At 44.0% G+C, this 20,462-nt stretch overlaps 1 protein-coding gene across 2 annotated transcripts in view; it reads left to right on the top strand.

Moving 5' to 3' along the window:
• Nucleotides 1–3,476: 3,476 nt before the first annotated feature.
• Pla2r1 (phospholipase A2 receptor 1) overlaps nt 3,477–20,462 on the top strand; it is a 122,242-nt gene continuing 105,256 nt past the window's right edge. For both annotated transcript variants that reach the window (XM_036186087.1, XM_036186086.1), the window contains exon 1: nt 3,477–3,729. In XM_036186087.1, the coding sequence (XP_036041980.1) occupies nt 3,606–3,729 (124 nt within the window). In that variant the 5' untranslated portion in view covers nt 3,477–3,605. The remainder of the gene's footprint in view (nt 3,730–20,462) is intronic.

Genomic DNA, 20,462 nt, shown 5'->3' with positions numbered 1-20,462 from the left:
GGCTCAAGTTACTGCCTGGAGTGTCTTTTTATGGCATCTGAAAAAAAATGAGGAGCTGGTAACTGGGGTGGTGAGCATTATGTTTAGAGGATAATTTACTGTATTGAAAAGACTTGTAAAAACAAAATTGTTTTTAGCTTGCAAGCCACAAGGAAGTTGCTCCTATCTTGAATGCACCCTGTCAGCTAACTTGCCCAAGATGGACAACTTCCCAGTGTAGTTGGGCTATTCTTAGAAACTGCTGATTATTGTAAATCTTTCACTGCCTCAGCTATTCTTACAAGGTAATGGGGTCACAAGATTCACAGGCTAACTGCTAAGTTCTGCTTTTGTATGAACCCCTTCTTTGCTTGGATAGCTGAGGTGTTTGCTGGACATCAGTCACAAAAATCAAGCTTTTGCCTGCACCTAAACAAGGTATGAGTTAACTTGGTCCCCCAACATTATAACTTTGTGGGTTTTGCCTTTAAATTCCTTGCACTAACAATAGTCAAGGCCTTATCTAGAGAACTCTCTGGTTTGGTCCTGGCCAGTTTTTGTTTGTTCATTTTGTTTTGCTTTGCCTTGTTTTAACAAAAAGCCTAAACATTTACTAAAAATGTTGAGTCAGACTGGTGAATTGAGTGACTCCAGACCCATAACTTACTAAGGGATATAGTTTGGGTGGTTCTCTATTTTGAGTGAAAGATTGGGTGTTATGTCCCTTTCCATAATTTATCGTATTTTAATTATATGCATACCCAATTATGCATAGGCATAAGACGATAAATAGAGTCTTTCTAAAAGTTCAACTTGAAGACAGTTTTGCCTTATTGCACATAAACTCAATTCTGGTTTGGTCCAGTTTGGTCCAGAGGACTGTGGAACAGAATTGATCTAAGTTTGTTGTTAAGGGGAGGAGAAACCTATCCCATTGTTCAGAAAGGTGTGTGTATGCATCCTCTGTGCAAGTAAGGTCTCGGGCTACCAAGTGCACTATTATTATAAAGGAGTATATATGTAGCCCAGGTACAGTGGGGTGTCAGGATACTAAGCCACTCTCTATGAGTGTTTGCCTTAGCAGAAGACCTTGAAATGTTTATTAAGTGCCTGGAAATGTGGTGTTCAGGAGACTCAGAGAGTCAATAAGTCAGTTCTTCAAGATGCTCACAGTCAGGTGAGACATATAAGTAAACAGCTAGCCCAAAGCCTACAGGAGAAGACAGATGTTTGCAGATTCACAAGTTCAGAGACTTGCCTAGGGCATTCTTGGTGGGGGCAGGAGACATTCCCAGTGACCCAGCACTCTGCAGTCTTGCCCTGAGTCCCGCTTGGAGTCTGCTCTTCTGCCTGTTTCCTCCCCACACACTCACAGCTCCCCAAGGTGGATATTTACAACAGGTTAGACCGTGCTAAGCACTTCACATCCATTAGCTCATTTAATCCATTCTGAGCATCATGCCAGAATGAGCTAATGTTTTTTCTCCCCATTGTACAGAAAAAGGTTTAGGGAAAGCTGGTCACAGTGCAGGCCAGTTACCACCATTCCCCTCCACTGCCTCAAAAACCTGAAATGAAGTCCAGAATAAGCATAATCATTTTTTTCCTCAAGGACTAAAAATTCCACCATGGGTCTTTGCCTCTAAGCTATAGGAAGACATGAAAAACAGTAGCTCTTCTTGGGTCTTTAATGCTGAATAGGATACGCAGTGTCACAGGCCAGGAAGCTGTCCTCACCTCTCTTCATTACACTAATTGCTCTGAGGATGAAATATGGCTTGTCTTCCTCCTCTCTTCTCCTCCTCCTAGTCAGAGCCCTGCCACTTTAGAATATTATCCGCCTGGATCAGAAAAGGCTCCCCAGCCTCATTAGACAGCGGCTGAACTTGAGATCCCAGCAAGGAAAAGACTTAAGCATGTTGCCTCATTTCCTGGTGTGCCGGGCGGCTGTCCTTTGTTCTAGCCAGGCACACAGGCTCTCATACAAGCCTTTCAGTCTAACCTTTGTCTCTTACAACTTCCTGTCCCAGCCAGTCGCTTCTTCCCACCACCCATCCCCGACTCGAGGCAGAGCCCACTCCAGTTCTTCCTGTCTCTCCCCTTCATTCTCACTGCCCTGCTTCTCTCCAGAGATTAACATCAGTGACCAAATCTGTTGTCTAATCGGGCCACATGGACTGCACCTGTCTGCGTGGATGCCTGTCAGCTTAATCAGGGCCTAATCTTCCCACCCTTGGCATTCTTCCCACAGTGACAGGCTCTGAGGCCAACGGAGAGAAAGGCACTGTTGCTGACTGCAGACGGTGTGGTCTGCTATGCTCCTCACAACATGCCTTCTGTGCATGTTTTCAGGCATAGATACTGACCTCTGCGTACACTTACTTGCTAAAGACTGGAGTTACACACTGCCTTCTCTCCTCCTGCTCTCCAATCACCTCTTAACTCCTTCAGTCTCCCTCCCCAGAGGACAACCAGGCAGTACCTCGTCTTTCCTTAACCCATGCACCTAATGCCTCCAGTCCCAGAATGTCTCAAGACTCTCACCATGGCAGAAGTGCACAGACTTCACAGAGCTCACAGAGCTCAAGGCTTGCTTCACCCTCCACCAGAAAGCTGCCGGACTCCTGCAAGGCTGAGCCTCTTTCTCACTGCGGCCTTGGCTCCCGGCTAGCTCTTCCAAGCAGAGGCACAGTTACAGAGGCTACCTGTACTTGTTGGTTTTGTAATGGGCCAAATGCCTAAGAAGTATGGGTCCTCCAAGATCGTATGGCCTGGTCTTCTTTCCCGGTTAGGTCCCCTCTTGCCATCTTCCCTCTTTTGTGTTTTACCATCTAATGCCAACGTCTTGCTTACGGTGGGTCTTGTACGGAAGTGCTTCCTTGTGTGTTGGATGTTTGCAGTGTAGTTATGGCTGGTTATCTGAGGGGGGAGGTGGGCAGTTAGAAAAGCCGTGTCTGGTCAGAGTTTGGGGAGTCTGGTGTCTTATATCTGTTGTTTTGTCTCTACTCATTAAGGGAGTAAGTTCGGTTGAGTTAAAGAGTAACCAGTCACTCACCTCTCTGGCCGGTTTCTCAGCTCTACACAGGGATAATCTATTAGATAAAGATGATCTAAGGAAACAGAAGCCTGGGGTTATTTTAAGTCAGGACAAAGCTGGTGACTTCACCAGACAGCCTTTCCCCCCCCCCCCCACTAGTCTGCGGGTCTCCAAACCCTTGCAAATCCAGTGGGCAGGTTTCTTTTCCCTGAGAGATCAGCTCGCTTACCCTTGGGGCAGGGCGAGGGAGGGAGGTGGGGAGAAGGCTGGAGGGCAGCCATGCCTCCTCAGCCCTGCCCCTTCTAACCCTAAAGGCAGGAGTGTTTGGGATTGCACAGGGCCGGGCCCCTCTTCCTCCTCCCTCCCCAAGGCAGTGTCGGCAGGGCGGGGAAAACTCGGCTATTTGTGTCTCCACGCCCAGAGCCAGTGTCATTCACAGTGCGGCGACCAGGGAGGCGAATTCATCTCCAAGGCTCCCGGATAGCGTGGTTCTGGAGAAGCCTAGAGGCTGCTCTTGCCTCCTGCACCGAAGCCCAGGGCAGGGGACACGACTGTGGCTCCCGTGGGCGGGCGCCACCTAGAGTGCCTGATGGTGCAATGGTTAGCGATGCTGCTGCTGCTGCTCTGGATGCAGCAGCAGCTGCTGCTGGGGGCTCACCCAGGCAGCGCCCAGGATTTGACCCTCACCCCGGAACCGGCCCTCGAGTGGCTAGGTGAGTGTCCCCAGCGCCGGGGTTGGGGCAAATTGGCACACGGGAGTCAGGGGTAGGAAACAGATACGGGTTAAGCAAGAAGAGCAAGTCCGAGTTTGTACTGTAGTCGCTTGTGTACTGCCCCGAGGCAGATGGGACAGTGTCGTCCCTTTGGCTCTCCCATTGGCCGGTGAGAGGCAGGGTCTTGCTCTCCAGGCTTGCAGGTCGTACAGAACTTGGGAGGGTAACAATAGCTTCAAAATGCAAACTTTACTAGCGTTTTTTAGGAAGGTCACCTTTCAGATAAAGCTGACAGAAAGATGTCTCATTCCATTTCCTCCCAAAGCTAGAACTTGGTTCACCGTGTGCACAACACTCTACAGATGACCCCCAAAACAGGCCTGTCTGCTCCGCCCCTTGGGAAGGCGGGGCACCGCGTCGAGACTCTCAGTGGAGTGAACCGCGTTGAGATTTGTACAGACGCAAGCTACCTTTGGTTCTGGGTTTCTCTAGGCTGAACAATGGATCTATAATATTCATGAAACCACTGAAAATTAAGTTACACAGCCCAAAACACGTGCAGCAACTGATAAATTCAGCATAGGTTTGAGCGCCAACCACATACAGTAAGACTCACAAGTGAACGTGTAAGAATCTCTGAGACACGGAAGGTGTGTCCCAGAAGGCATGATTGTGTGGTGATAGAAGGCAGGTATGTGGCCTCAAATCAGACAGAACTTCCCGCAGCTCCCATCCACTCTGACCTAGGAGAAGAGCATAAAACAAGATGTAAGCCAGATCTTTGTTCTTTTATTTTCCTTTCAATATATACACACCTTTAAAAAAAAATTCTGGGTTGTACTTCCTAACGCTCTCCAGGGACTTTATGCCCACCAAGGCCAAAACACACCAACGCTGCTTCTGGAGCAGCCACAGGTCGGAAATGCTCTTGGGGTATTGTTCAGTTGAGTAAAACTCACTCTCGGCACATGTGCACAAACACACACATCCTGCAGTTGAGAGCTTTGCATGTTAGCATCCGAATCTTGGGCGTAGGTGTTAGGCAGTAAGTAGCCTGTGGAAGGAGCTGGGAGTGAGCCACATGATGCATGTCTGGGGATCCCACAGTCAGGACCAGCACCCACTGTGAGGTAATCCTTTCTATATTTGGCAGACCCAAATCCTGGCCTGAGATAGTGGCTAATGAGGCCTTCTTTTCCATAATCAAGGGCACTTTGAAAATGAGAATCACCAGCTCCCTGCTGTACTTTCTAGGTGGTAGACATAAAGATTCTTCAAAGGCAGGCACTGCAGTGGGGGTGCTAACTACCACACAGGCTCCCTTCCTCACCCCAGCACCTGCACCAGCTGAATGACAAGTGAATTGTAGACGGATGTGAATACAGTTTTTATTAGCAAAGAAGGAAAAACAAAATATTAGTATTTGGGGGGGGGGGGCGACCTGAAATAGTGCCTATTTCTGTCTTAGGGTTTCTATTGTTGTGATAAACATCATGAGAAAAAACAACTTGGGGAAGAAAAGATTTATTTCACCTCACAGATTACAGTCCATCATGGAAGGAAGTTACAGGCAGGAACTAGAGCAGGGCAGGAACCTGGAAACAGGAACTGATACAGAGGCCATGGAAGAGGACTGCTTAATGGATTGCTCCCCGTGGCTTACTCAGAATGCTTTCTTACAGCACCTGGCACTGCCAGCCCGGGCAAAGGAGGCACCACCAGCAATAACCCCACAGAGTGGCCTGTGGGCAAGCCTGTGGGGCATTTTCTCAATTGAGATTACCTCTTCACAAATGACTCTAGTTTGTGTCAAGTTGACATAAAACTAGCCAGCACAACTGAAGTTCACACTCAAGTGCAGGAACCAAGGGACAGCTACAGTGTGCTTAGCCATGTTTGGAACACCCCTGTTTCTCATTGCTCCAGCACCACGTTGATTTACCTTTACCCATGACTGGCATCCACCTAACAACTAAGATGAAAATACAAATCATTTTAGTGACAAGCCCATTAAGAGTGGGTTTATAGCCATGCATCACAGGTTACATATGCAATAGTGTTCTGTGCATTCCAAGTGTTCCAGCCCTGCAAGGCACAGGATACTACGTTGTGCTGACTTTTCAATCATTTATCAGTAATCTTGATGCAAAAATCAGTAAATGTGTCAAATGGCAGTAGAGATCATTGAGTTTCAGAGTCAGACTGAATTTAAACCCTAGATATGATATATCTGCACCTCAGTTTCCTCCTTTGTTAAACATGGAGTCTCATAATGGCATGTGTTGCTGTGTGGTCTTTATGGCATCTTCTTCCTATGGCTAGTCCAGACTATTTGGGCAGTTTGATGACCCTATGTCAATCATTTTCCTATCCTTAGCACTCCACTTGGCAGATCCTCTCCTTCACTTTCATGGGAGAAACCAAAGGGCCTTTTGTGGTTGACTTTCTCTCAGAGTCCGACCGTGTGCTTAAATTTGATAACACCACTGTTCTGGTTAGTTATCTGTTGCTGTGATAAAACACTCTGACCTAAAGTAACCTAGGAAGGCAAGGGTTTATTTGACTTACAGACAGGTCCCAATCTGTCATTAAGGGAAGTCAAGGCAGGACATAAAGGCATAAACTATGGAGAAACACTGCTGGCTAGATCTCTGGCTAGCTCATGCTTGCCTAGCTTCCTTATATGGCCCAGGACCACCTGCCCAGGAAATGGTATCTCCTATTGTGGCCGGGGCCCTCCTATATTATTTATCAATCAAGAAAATGCCTCATGGATATGCCCACAGACTAACCCAATAAACATAATTACTCAATGGAAACTCCTTTTGCTGGTGATTCTAGGCTGTGTGGGGTTGTCAGGTTGGTCACTCACATACTCCAGATACTGGGAGGATGAAGTAGAAGAAAGAGGGAGCAGAGCATCCTGGGCAAAGACAAGCAACGTTTTTGCTAAAGAAAGTAAACTACGTGAGAGTAAAACCCATTTGAAGCTACATTGAAAGTTAAAAGCCATACCTGTGAAGTGGCCCTGATCAGAGCATGGTGGGGGAGTTTCCTCCAGTGGTATCAGCTCCCGAGATGCACAAATGTAGTGCGCTCCATCAGGCTGGGGTGTCTCTTCTGAACAATTAGTGCCAAGAAAAATGGGGGTGTGGGTGACTAGGAGATCAATATCTTGACCACCGGCCCTGTCTAAAAGAAGGGCAAGCAACGGCTGAAAGCCTCCCTGCTTTCTATCTGGTAAATGTCCCGAGCTCATTCCCTGTACAGCTCTGGGCTCATCAGAGAGCAATCCGTGAGATGTGCATTTACTGCAGTGCAGATTGTTTATTTGGGAGGCAATTCGAGGAAGCGTGGTAAGGGAGAGAGGAAATGGGCAGGGAAGGGAAGAAAGCCTGAGGTTCAATTCCACAGTTAGAAGACCCACTTATAAGTCTCAGTGGGCCCACAGAGGGACAGAAAGCTGTGGTATTCTCCACTAACATGTTCTCGCTGCTCCCCATGATTGCCATTTCCGAAACATTAATTCTCGGATATTTCTGGCCCTCCTGAAACACTTGGATAGGACTTTTCTGCAAGTGAGCAAACACCAGGTTAGAGGATGTGAACTCAGAGCCAGCAGCAGCAGCTATACACCCCCATATTGGAGATATAAAAACAGGAGTGATGTGACATTGTCTCCAAGAAGCCAGAGACAGACACAGAAACACACACAATCACAGGAAGTACTGTAGGGAGTAGGGCACCCAGCAATGGGCCCAGTGCTGAAGGGCTTCAGAGGAGGGATTGGCCTGAGGAGCTGGAGACCTGCCACAAGGTCTCTTGTTTTCCTAAAGACTAAGTAGGGAGTTGGCAAATGAAGAAACGGAGATAGGGTATCAAGTCATAGTTTATGTAAGAGCCACAGAACCATGCATTGGTAATGTCAAAGTTCAGTAAGCTTAAAGTTCCTGATGATGCTCTTTTATTTGTGAAGGAAGAGCCCTGTTAAGGTCACTGAGGCAAGTGTGGGGGTTTAATGTAAGTATCCCAGAATATATATATATATATATATATATATATATATATATATATATATATATATATATATGCTTTTTTCTTTTAAAAATGAGTAAGTAAAAGGAGGTTGGAGAAGTTCATGAAAGGGGAGGGTAGCAGACATGGAAAGTCCCATGTGGGAAATGTATCCATTCTGGGTACTGGTGTCAAGTGTGTGTAGTTCCCACAGCTTCCTGGAATGATGTGGTTGCAGGAATAGTCATGAAATTGAACAGTAAGTGAAAAAAGAGATGTGAAGCAGAAGTCAAGAAACCAACTGGCCAGAGCAATACGAGAGCCAAAGTCAAGAGTGTAGTGTTCACAGAAATATCTCATTCTACAATGCACAGTATATATGGAATATATGTAGAATGAAATGTTCCATTTAAAAGATGCCCTAGCCTCATATAGCATACTGTTCTTTTTTCTACTCTATACTATTCTGCTTATTCTGTCGTAGTGGTTATGATACTAAATTCATGCCATAAGTTACTTTATATTTTGGTTGTGAGCCTAGCCTTTAACGGCTGAGCCATCTCTCCAGCCCCATAAGTTACTTTAATAGGCACAGCCATCAGTAGGCAAGGCACTGGGCTAGAGAATTGATGAATCTGTGTGGAAGTTAAAGATTTTCAGATGAAGAGAACCAAGAGGAGCCTGCTGCTGCCAGAGTCATTGTGTTGTGCATGTGAGGAAAAGTGGTTCAGGGCAGTAGGCCCCAGTAGAGGAAGAGAAGAGAGATTGCCATCTAGGAGAGCTTTCCAGGGAGAAAGATGAGAACCACATCCCGGAGTCTGTGGTGGGGAAGAGGCAAGGCTCTGACATTCTCCCTTAGCACCATTTCTGATACACAGGTTGAAATGCCCTCTTTACTGATCCTAGTAGTTTCCAACCCTGGAGAAGACTCGGTGCCAGCTTATCTGCATCACGATGAACTTCATTACACTGAGATAGGCAATGGCAATATGTACCTTCCTGAAGAGAAAGCTAGGTTAAGTAACTTGCATCTGCAGGATGTAGAGCAGGGTTCAGCCCAGTCGTCCACGCATTGATTTGAAGAATTGCTGGATATGCCTCTGTGATCCCATGGCCTAGTTCAGTCTTTCTCCTACTCTATACTTGGAGCATGAGGATCAATTTAACCCTAGGATGATCAGTGGAGCTCCTCACTCTCAAATCCCACATGTACAAGTTAATGTTTTCATAAAGCAAAAAAAAAATGCACAAACCTGTTGATTTATACACCAATCTAGCAACTCCTATGTCCTTAGGCATTACTCCATTCTCCTAATCTGGAGATTGGGAATTTAATCAAAAGCATGCCCAGACTAATTTAGCTGCCTTCCCTGGCCACATATCACTCCAGCCCTCTGGATCTCATTTTTCCTATCTCTGACCAGCATCTCTCTGCATCTCTCTCTTCATGTTTTCCTTGTTATTCCTCCTCTGATTGGCTCTTTACCTCACTCACTTACTTTGCACAGTAACATAGATTTCCAGTTTGCCTAGTCTTTTTAACTCTTCATCATTGTTTCTAATCTTGTTTCCATTGTTCATTGTCATAGCGACAGGTACTACCCAATACAGGTTCCAAGCCAGCGACTAGAAAGGTTAAGTCACATAGGGAGCCCAAGTGAACACTCAGTTCCTCTTCTTTGACCTGACAATTTGCTCATTTATCCCAGGTGTCCTAAAGCAGAAATGCCTTTGTACTATGTCTTCTGAACTCACCCCCCCTACCCTCATCTATCAGAGTAACAGATTTGAGACATCTACAGACTGTTCCTTCTGTGTGCTTTCAGAAACTGTCCTTGAAAGCTTTGTAGGAGATGTTCTGGCACATAGCTGAGAACATAAATTGTGGCTTGAATTGATTGAAGTGAAAAGAAATATTATAATTTATAAAAAGAAACAAACCAAAGAGCACCTTTTAAATACTAGATTATCTATAGTATTTCTATGAAGTAAAGTCCCTCAAAGAAATGATCTCTGTGATAAGTCACAAAGTAAAGCAAGAGCCTTCTACTTTCATAAGTGGCCACATGACTTGTTAATTTATGATACCTTCCAGACTACTGTTGTTCCAAAGGAATATGTTATTACTGCTGTTGAAAAATTGCAAGGATAAAAATAAACAGGAAATTCCAAGTGATTATATAACTATGAATACTGTCTTTTTTTTCCCCCACTGCTCTGACATTCAAAATTAAGATTTGTTTTCACTTTCATTAATGTTGTCAGAGTGATCCAGATGACCAATGTTACCCCCATCTGGGAACCTATAGCTGGAGTTTTCCTGTGTCCCACCATGTCCGCAGCTGCTCAGACCCTAGTAAACACACAGAGGCTTATATTAATGGAAACCAATCAGCTATTAGCTCAGGTTTACCACTATCTAGCTCTTACACTTAAACTCAGCCCATTTCTGTTAATCCATATGTTGCCACAGGTTCCATGGCTTTACCTCTGTGCCATTACATGCTGCTCCTGGAATGGCAGGCTGGTGTCTCCTGACTCAGCCTTCCTCTTCCCAAAATTCTCCTTGTCTGCTTATCCCGCCTATACTTCCTGCCTGGCTACTGGCCAATCAGCATTTTATTTATCACCCAATCAGAGCAACACATATTCACAGCATACAGAGCTACATCACCCATCATTTACCCTTTTCTTTCTATTTAAAAGGAAGGTTTTAACTTCAACATAGTAAAATTACATATAACAAAACAGTTATTAAGCAAGAATTACAATTATAATATCTAGTTTATTTGTATTTAACAAAATGAGAGAAAATATTTTATCATCTATCCTATGTTTGTGAGTCTAAAGTTTCATAACTAATTTATCTTTTATCATAACCCATGGTGAGTCTATGAGCAAACACTAGGATGAACCCATTATTCAGGTGGGGAGTCCAAGGCTGATTCTCTTCTAGTCCCAACCATGTGTTCTGTAGCCTGCCAGCCTTTTTTCCACAGTACTAACTTAGACCCAAGAAGATTGGGGAGGATTCATGGGCATGTACCCAATGTAGTTTTTTAGAGTCCCAAGCTCAGAGGGGCTTCCAGCATATAGTATGTGGTTCAGGGTCTTAGTAGTTTTTGTCTCTGAGTTTATGTACCTTATGTAAATCTGATGCACAGGGGAGAACAAGCCAGAGGATTGGGATTCAATTCACCTGGCTTTTCTTCTCTGGGATAAGTTCTTGACTACTTCCTCCTGGTACACCCTCACAGCCACTGCTGTTTTCCACTCAGAGTAGCACGCACATGGCCTGGGGCCTGAGAGTGGACTGCCCACTAGCCAGCAACCTCACTATATACTCTAAGAAGACTGAGTGAGAGCTGATCACCTGTGTCCAATCTAGATACTAAGTATGTGTCAAGAAGTATTATGGGGTAGAAAGTGTGATCCTTGTGGGCCTGTGGGAAGGAGAGCTATTTCTACGAGGTTAGTCAGGGACACTCGTTCTCATTTTGCAGTGGAGTCTGCAAATAATACAATAAGAAGGATGGTGTGTCAGTTACTTTTCTGTTGCTGTGATGTAATACCACAACCAAAGACAACCTGAGGAAAAAAGAATTTATTTGGGCTTATGGTTTCAATGACAAGGGAGGCCAGAGCAGGAAGCTGAGAGATCACATCTTCAATTTCAAACCCAAAGGAGAGAGAGTGAACTGGAAGAGGGACAAAGCCACACCTTCTCAAATCCATTTCCCAACAGCATGTCTCCTCCAGCAAGACCACAGCACCTGCCAACAGTGTCACCAAGTGTTCTGCATACTCGAGTCTATGGGGGATACTTTTTATTCAAACACTCATAGATGGGGACTCACAGTTTGAACTGTGCCCTCAACCCCCAATCATATAATCCCCCAGCACCTCAGAATGAGAACTTATTGGAAGGGGGAGGGGAGTACAAAGGGAAATAAGCTAAAGAGAGTTGACCATGGCCCTAATCTTGTACAGTGGTGTACTCACAGTCAGGGGCATTGGGATGAAGAAATGCGTGGGAAATAGAGACATGAAGAGACTCTCAAAGACCTAGCAGATCTAGCAAATGACAGGGGTTCCTTCCCTCCCAGCATCAGGAGACTAACCCTGTCCCACTTGACCACACCCTTTAGCCTCCAGAATCAGGAAAAAATACGGTTCTGTTGTTTAAAGCCATTCCATTGGTGGCAACTAGAACAGATGTGAAGAATAGCCCACCTTAATTCTCTATTTGCCTACATTAATTTTTAAACAAGCATATTCTAAAGCAGTTAGGATAGGCAGTTCGGTATAAACACTTCTGCCTTTAACGAGGTCATATTGCATTTCTGGAGTCTTTTTATTTTTGGTTGATGATAGTGGAGCTGTTTTCTGTTTTCTTGCTGGGTTCAGTCTGTATCATTTCCCCCAGGCTTTAATAGGCAGGCATTTGAGCAGGAAATTTAACATGTCAATCCTACTGTGTCCTGCCGTAGCTTGCCCTTGTAAGTAAGCAGCTCCCTGGTGACTGGGATGGTAGTTTCAACACAGGCCATAAGAAGATAACAGAGCCAGGGTGAATAACAATTGTTAGTCCAGCGATGTCTGCCGGATACTTTCCTTTTTTAAATGGTGGCAAAATGATGCAGAAACGGGCTGAAAACACGTTTCTAGCTCAGTTTTGTTTTTTTTTTTTTTTTTTTTTAGGAGCTGAGGATCAAACCCAGGGCCTTGCGCTTGCTAAGCAAGCACTCTACCACTGAGCTAAATCCCCAACCCCCCTAGCTCAGTTTCAAATCTTCTTAGTAAGGTAGGGAATTACAGAGCCTGGCTGGGGGGCTGCGGGAGAGGGATGAGCAAGGGCCATGCAGGCTGAGACTGTCAAAATCAGTCTAAATGGTTACTGCTCCTGCAGGGGTTGGTAACAAGCAGTTTGAAGCCTCACAGCATGTACCCAGTGGAGCTGATGAAGCTGGATTTAGGTTTCCCCACTTGGGACAAAGGGTATCGTGAGCCTCCTGGAACCTGGAGAGGTGATTTGGGAGAGATTAGAAAGGGGACAAGAGTATGTAAAAGATTTAGCAAGAGGGGACCCGCAGGGGTGATTAGTCAGGTTCAGAAGCAGCTGGAGAACAAAGACACCTCAGAGTCAAGGACATGGATGTAGGGCAGGAAAGGAAGGGAGTCCTGACACAGCAGTGTTGGGGCTTGGGGTTTTTAGTTTGGTTTGGTTTGGTTTGGTTTGGTTTGGTTTTTGGTTTGGTTTGGTTTTTGCACTTAAGTAACTTTTTAGTTGATTAATAAAAGGCAATAGACAGGACCCCAAGGGCTGTTAAAGACATACGTAACACTCAGAGGACTTGAGATAAAATGTAGACTTTTGTGCAAAGAGGTGTGGCAAAGCTGTCTCCCTTTCTCTTCTGTGTATCTGTTCTTTGGAGAGCCAGGCAGAGGCCCTGGCTGTGAGCCTGGGAAGTCCCTCCCTCCTGATTTACAAAGCCCAAAGGAAGAGAGCCAGATTTCTCTGTCCCAGGGCTATGAGGAGAGTTTGCCTCAACAGCTTACCACACCCCTTTCCTGCTCCAGAATCGTAAGCATGCAGCTGGATCTGAATCCCTATGTTCACTTAAGCGAGTGCAGCCAAACCCAAATATGGAAAGCCGATACAGTGATTATACATCCCCAGAGAGAAGATGCCCACCTTCAGACTAGTCACTGGGAGATAGATGACATCCCCATTTTCCTCCTGCACCCTTCTGTCCTCAAACAACAATAGTGTCAGAGGGGCTGGGGGCTGGGTTAACTGGTAAGAACAGTTGGTGTGCAAACACAAGGGTCTGAGTTCAAATCCTCACATGAAAAAAGCCAGGTGTAGTTGCATGTGCTCTTGTAACTCCAGCACTTGGGGGTAGGGTGGGCAGAAACAGGATCTCTGGGGCTCCACCACCTGCAGGCTAGCTCTAGGTCAAGGGAATATAGTCAAGAACGACAGAGCAGAACACCCAACCTTTGACCTCCATGAGCACCTGCACACACAAGTGCTCAAGCATATAACACACACACACACACACACACACACACACACACACACACACACACGAAATGAACTGACTCAGAGAGAAGCTGCAGGCCCTCATTGGAGGCCAGTGGGTGATGCTTGGGTGGACAAGGCACAAGAGGCTTCAAACTCAGGGGACTGAGAAAACCGACACTGGATACCGTCCACAAGTGTGACTTCTTACTAGTTTGTCCCTAGGCATCGCAATTGATGTGAACTGTGAACTTGAACTTTCTTTGCAGTTCCCTTGACGCAGAGCACCACAGCTTCCTCATGGTGTGAGCTGTTGAATACTAGAGAGCCCTTTTGCGTGCCTAAAATGTCTCCATAGCTAGGATTTCTTTCGAACTCTGTTTTGTCGTTTGCTGCAAGTGGTGTTTGCTAAGGTGCTGATGCTGGGCAGAGAAGTAACAGTTCAAAACTTGTCCTAGCCACTCTTCTTCATGTGACTGCTTCTAAGAGAAGAGGCGTCTAACCCAGGAGACACTAAAGACAGGTAGAGAAGGAAATCAGGAGAGTTCCAAGTAGAAGAACCTCAAGGGACACTTCCTCCAGGTGCCCCCACTTGGCATAGAAGGATTCAACTGTACTTTAACTCTTGTTATGGCATAGTGCTCCCAATTGTGTCCATTCTCTCTCATAGTTAAAGAATTAAAAGGCAAGACTAGGGCCTAGAGAGATGGCTCAGAGGTTAAGAATACTGGCTGCTCTTCCGGAGGTCCTGAGTTCAATTCCCAGCAACCACATGGTGGCTCACAACCATCTATAATAGAATCTGAATCTGTAGATTGCTTTTGGTAAGATCGCCATTTTTACTATGTTAATCCTGCCTATCCAGGAGCATGGGAGATCTTTCCATTTTCTGACATCTTCAATTTCTTTTTTCAGGGACTTAAAGTTCTTGTCATACAGGTCCTTCGCTTGCTTAGTTAGAGTAACCCCAAGGTATTTTATATCATTCATGGCTATTGTAAAGGGTGATGTATCACTGATTTCTTTCTCAGCCTGTTTGTCATATGTATATAGGAAGACTACTATTTTTTTTTTTTTTTTTAGTTAATCTTGTATCCTGCTACATTGCTGAAGATGCTTATAAGCTGTATCAGTTCCTGGGTTGAATTTTTGGGGTCACTCATGTATACTATCATGTCATCTGCAAATGGTGAAAGCTTGACTTCTTCCTTTCCAATTTGTATCCCCTTGGTCTCCTTATGTTGTCTTATTGCTCTGGTTAGAACTTCAAGTACTATATTGAATAAGTATAGGGAGAGCAGATAGCCTTGTCTTGTTCCTGATTTTAGTGGAATCGCTTTGAGTTTCTCTCCATTTACTTTGATGTTGGCTGTTGGCTTGCTGTAAATTGCCTTTGCTTTGTTTAAGTATGTTCCCTATATTCCTGATCTCTCCCAGATCTTTATCGTGAAGGGGCGTTGGATTTTGTCAAATGCCTTTTCAGCATCTAGTGAGATGATCGTGTTTTTGGTTTTTGTTTTTGTTTTTTTCAGTTGGTTTATATGGTGTATTACATTAACAGACTTTTGTATGTTGAACCACCCTTGCATCCCTGGGATGAAGCCTTATTGATCATGGTGGATAACTGTTTTGATGTGTTCTTGGAGTCTGTTTGCCAGTATTTTATTGAGTATTTTTGCATCAATGTTCATGAGGGAGATTGGTCTGTAGTTCTCTTTCTTTGTTGCATCTTTGTTTGGCTTGGGAATCAGGGTAATTGTAGCCTCATAGAAGGTGTGTTTGGTAACATTCCTTCTGTTTCTATTGTGTGGAACAATTTAAAGAGTATTGGTATTATCTCTCTCTTCTTTGAAGATCTGGTAGAATTCTGGGTTGAAACCATCTGGTCCTGTGCTTTTTTTGGTTGGAAGACTTTTAATGACTGTTTCTATTTCCTTAGGAGTTATTGGCCTATTTAAATAGTTTATCTGGTCTTGATTTAACTTAGGTATGTGATACATATCCAGAAAATTATCCATTTCTTTTAGATTTTCCAGTTTTGTTGAGTACAGGTTTTTGAAGTATGACCTGATGGTTCTCTGGATTTTCTCAATGTTAGTTATTACGTCCCTCTTTTCATTTCTGATTTTGCTAATTTGGATTCTCTCTCTCTCTCTCTCTCTCTCTCTCTCTCTCTCTCTCTCCCTCTCCCTCTCTCTCTCCCTCTCTCTCTCCCTCTCTCCCTCTCCCTCCCTCCCTCCCTCCCTCCCTCCCTCTCTCTCTCTGCCTTTTGGTTAGTTTGGCTAAGGGCTTGTCTATCTTGTTGATTTTCTCAAAGAATAAACTCTTTTTTCATTGATCCTTTGTATTGTTCTCTTTGTTTCTATTTTATTGATTTCATCTCTCAATTTGATTATTTCCTGGTGTCTATTTCTCCTGGGTGACTTTGCTTCTTCTTGTTCTAGAGCTTTCAGGTGTGCTGTTAAGTCACTAATGTGAGATTTCTCCAACTTCTCTATGTGGGCATTTACTGCTATGAATTTTCCTCTTAGCACTGCTTTCCCATAAGCGTCCCATAAGTTTGGGTATGTGGTATATTCATTTTCATTGATCGCTAGGAAGTCTTTAATTTCTTTCTTTATTTTTTCATTGATCCATTTGTGATTCCATTGAGCATTATTAAGTCTCCATGAGAGTGTAGGCTTTCTGTAATTTTTGTTGTTGTTGAAATCTAACTTTAAACCATCGTGGTCTGATAGAACACAGGAGGTTATTCCAATTGTTTTGTATCTGTTGAGATTTGCTTTGTGGCCAGGTATGTGGTCGATTTTAGAGAAGGTTCCATGGGGTGCTGAGAAGAAGGTATATTCTTTTTTGTTAGGATGGAATGTTCTGTAGATATCGATTAAGTCCATTTGAGTCATAACATCAGTTAAGTCCTTTATTTCTCTGTTAAGTTTCAATTTGGCAGATCTGTCCAGTGGTGAGAATGGGGTGTTGAAGTCTCCCACGATTAATGTGTGGGATTTTATATGTGATTTAAGCTTTAGTAATGTTTCTTTTACATATGTGGGTGCCCTTGTATTTGGGGCATAAATGTTCAGAATTGAAACTTCATCTTGGTGGTTCTTTCTTGTGATGAATATGTAATATCCTTCTTGATCTCTTTTGATTAATTTTAGTTTGAAGTCTATTTTGCTGGATATTAGGATGGCTACACCAGCTTGTTTCTTAAGAACATTTGATTGGAAAGACTTTTCCCAGCCTTTCATTCTTAGGTAGTGTCTATCTTTGAATTTGAGGTGTGTTTCTTGTATGCAGCAGAAAGATGGGTCCTACTTTCGTATCCAATCTGTTAGTCTATGTCTTTTTATAGGTGAATTAAGTCCATTGATATTAAGGGATATTAATGACCAGTGATTGTTCATTCCTGTTATTATTTGTGGTAGTATGTGTGTACTTCTCTTTTGGGGATGTTGAGGTATTTTGTGCACAGTGGCAGATATGGATCTATTTGCAATCTTCTGCATGTTGATATCCAGTTATGCCAGCACCATTTGTTGAAGATGTTTTCTTTTGTCCATTGCACAGTTTTGGCTTCTTTGTCAAAAATCATACGTTCATAGGTGTGCAGATTAATGTCAGGGTCTTCAGTTTGGTTCCATTGGTCCACATGTCGGTTTTTATGCCAGTACCAAGCTGTTTTTTATTACTGTAGCTCTATAGTAGAGCTTGAGTTTAGGGATTGTGATGTCTCCAGAGGTTGTTTTATTGTACAGGATTCTTTTGGCTATCCTGGGTTTTTTGTTTTTCCATATGAAGTTGAATATTGTTCTTTGCAGGTCTGTGAAGAATTGTGTTGGGATTTTGATGGGGATTGCATTGATGCCCTCTTCTGGCATGCAGGTATACATGTAGTGCACTCATACATAAAATATAAATAAATAAAAATTTTTGAAAAGGCAAAAATAATCTCCCATGTGATAGGTAACAGCTGAGAAATTCTCAAGCATAGGCATCAGACAGCAAAGAAAGACTTTTATCAGAGAGAACACATCCAGAAAGCACACAGAAAGACCCTCTTCAAAGCAGACAGGGTACTCAGGAAGCCAAACCCCAGCTCCCCCTCAAAAGCTAGGGCTGTTTTAAGTCTTCGAGGGGAGTCTTCCTCCTCTAATTCAGGGTTGGTCAATTTGAAGAAAGATAGGATGGCTAATAGGCCCCCAAGTGTTGTGTAAACATGCCCTCATCCAGCTTTGAACTTGTTGGGCCAGTCCATCAGCAGAGGTGCTACTGGCCAGAGAAAAAGTCCAAAGACCTTTGTTTTACCATGCCAAGCTTTTGTCTCAGGTCAAGAAGGTGAAGAAGCCAGCCTTCTTGGGAGCTCATCATCTTTAGTACCTCGTCCTGGGCCCTCTCCCTGTCTGTCTGCCTATCAGGGACTCTGTCTAGCTCCTACTCCCTCACTCTATCCTCAAGGAGTTGGGAGACATCCCATAGCCATTCGATCCATGAAGCCAAAAACTTAGCCAGTCCGAGTCCGCGTCAATGTAAAAACCATGGTTCTCGTCTTAAAGGGAATAAAAGACAGTGTATTGGAGCTGTTTGAATGACCATGGCCTGGGAACACAGATTAGGTTACAGCAAATGCCATCATCCATGTAGAAGCAGTTTCACAGCTCTGTTTCTGTTTTCGTTGGTTGGTTGGTTGGTTGGTTGGTTGGTTGGTTGGTTGGTTTTTGTTTTGTTTATTTATTAGTTTTATAGGACAAAGAAGATCATAAATCAAGGAAAGTTTAAAATACATTGGTGGGTACACCAGAGAGGCAGGTACAGTGAGATGGAGGAGCTATTCTAAAGGCCGAAGATGCTGTCCAATGACCTTCTTAGCTGTTGGAGCTAGTTTTTGCTAAATTAATGGCTTCTAAGAAGTTGTTTTTTATTCTAATGAGGTGTTAGTTCAGATACAGAGTAGGGCAAGGAATGGCTATTCCAGAAGGCTAGCACTACCCCAAGATAAAGTAATTAGCCTCTGAACCTACACAATCCCAATCTCTCTACGGTACTGAGATTCCAACTGATGGTCAGTCTCAGCAGACACAGACTCCTTCCTGTGTTTTATTCACCGTCAGACATAGCTTCTTTTCAGGAATCCAGAATCCTCATGGAATGCTCAGCTTTTTTGTTACTATAATGAAATAACCAAGGCTGTGAGTTATAAAGAAGTTAATTTCATTAAGTTCATAGCTTTAAAGATTCAACATCTTGGTGCCAGCATCAGCTTGGTTCTAGCGAGGTTCTCACTGGAGGGTAGCATCACAATGGTAGAAGTATGAGTAGGGACCTGGCAAGACAGGGAATCGGAGAGGGGGAGGGTCAGTTTTACTCTTTTTATAACAATGCTGTCATAAGACCCAATCAGAATTCCTTGAAAACTGCATGAGTTCTGTCCAAGAACATGGCCTTCAGTGTTCTAATTACTTTTGAGGCCCCACTTGGACCCACCAACTCACATTGCCCTACAGAACACCAAGTCCCCATCCGTGAACCCTTGAAGACACACATCCCATATCCATACCTTAGCACCTACCTTCCCCTGACAGCCATTTCTGCCCGCTTTGCAATGTTTCCCTGACTTGCATCTAAGCCTTCAATCTCCAATTCTGGATCACAATTATAATTTCCAGACTGTTTCTCAGACCCACTCATATTCCATTTCATTTCACCCTAAATCAGAGCACCTCTGAGGCAGGAGCTTGGTTATTTGTCTTTTATTGTCTGGGCACCTAAAAGGATATTGGGCACACAAAACATACACAATAAATGTTTTTGTTGAATGCTATTTGATCCTAATTCACCTTTTAAGCCACAGCATCAGCCATGTTTTTTTCAAAAGCTCCCTTTCATAGAATATAATTAATAATATAAATGTTTTTAAATAGAATTGAGACCCCCAAAGCACAAAGAAGCCATTCTAACTTCATGTTCTCCTGCTGTGAACATTTTCTATCTAACTATGCTGTTGTCACCCAAAGGCTAACTATTTTCATCATCTCTGAGCTTTGATGACACTCTCTGTGTCCAGGGCATCCTCTTTGCACGATCCCTCAGCTGGCCACCAGTGATCTATTGACTCAGTCCCCTGCTATTATGAACACTGTGTGACAAGGAGAGGCAGCTATCTGGGTCTAGTATCAGGACATAACCATGGTTACAAATACTAGGCCCCTAGTCAGTGTTTCTTGGGTGAAAATATGAGGACTGTGATCCTCTGATATTCAAGACCAGAATGATGCCTCTAACCCCTGGCTTCCACCACACTGGACTTCTGGTAGGTAAAATATACATTTAGCCTTGAGCTGTAATTACTTTCGTCCCTGTCACTCACACCTGAGGGCAGCACTCTGACTTAGGTACTCTTCCATCTCAGGTTCCCAACACTTCCCTCTCTCCATGTTTGTGGTTGGGAATCTCGGGTTCATTTTCTTCTTTCAAAGTGTTTTGATGGGATATATGAAAATAAAGCCTCGGTAGGATACAGTCCTCAGTAAATTTTGAACTTGTATCCTAAGATAGTGGATTTGGAAGAAAAACAGTGGATGATGGATCGATTAAATAGCCTGTCCTACCTGACTGAAGGTCACATGTCAGGGCTGATAGGCGAATCTTGTCTCCTCTGCTGAACTCAGGTTCTCCCCAGGGCTGTTCAGCTTAT

Source organism: Onychomys torridus, chromosome 4 (genome assembly GCF_903995425.1).
Source record: "Onychomys torridus chromosome 4, mOncTor1.1, whole genome shotgun sequence".
NCBI lineage: Eukaryota > Metazoa > Chordata > Mammalia > Rodentia > Cricetidae > Onychomys > Onychomys torridus.
The sequence above is the reverse complement of the archived record's forward strand: the minus strand, read 5'-3'. Positions and strand labels throughout refer to the sequence as shown.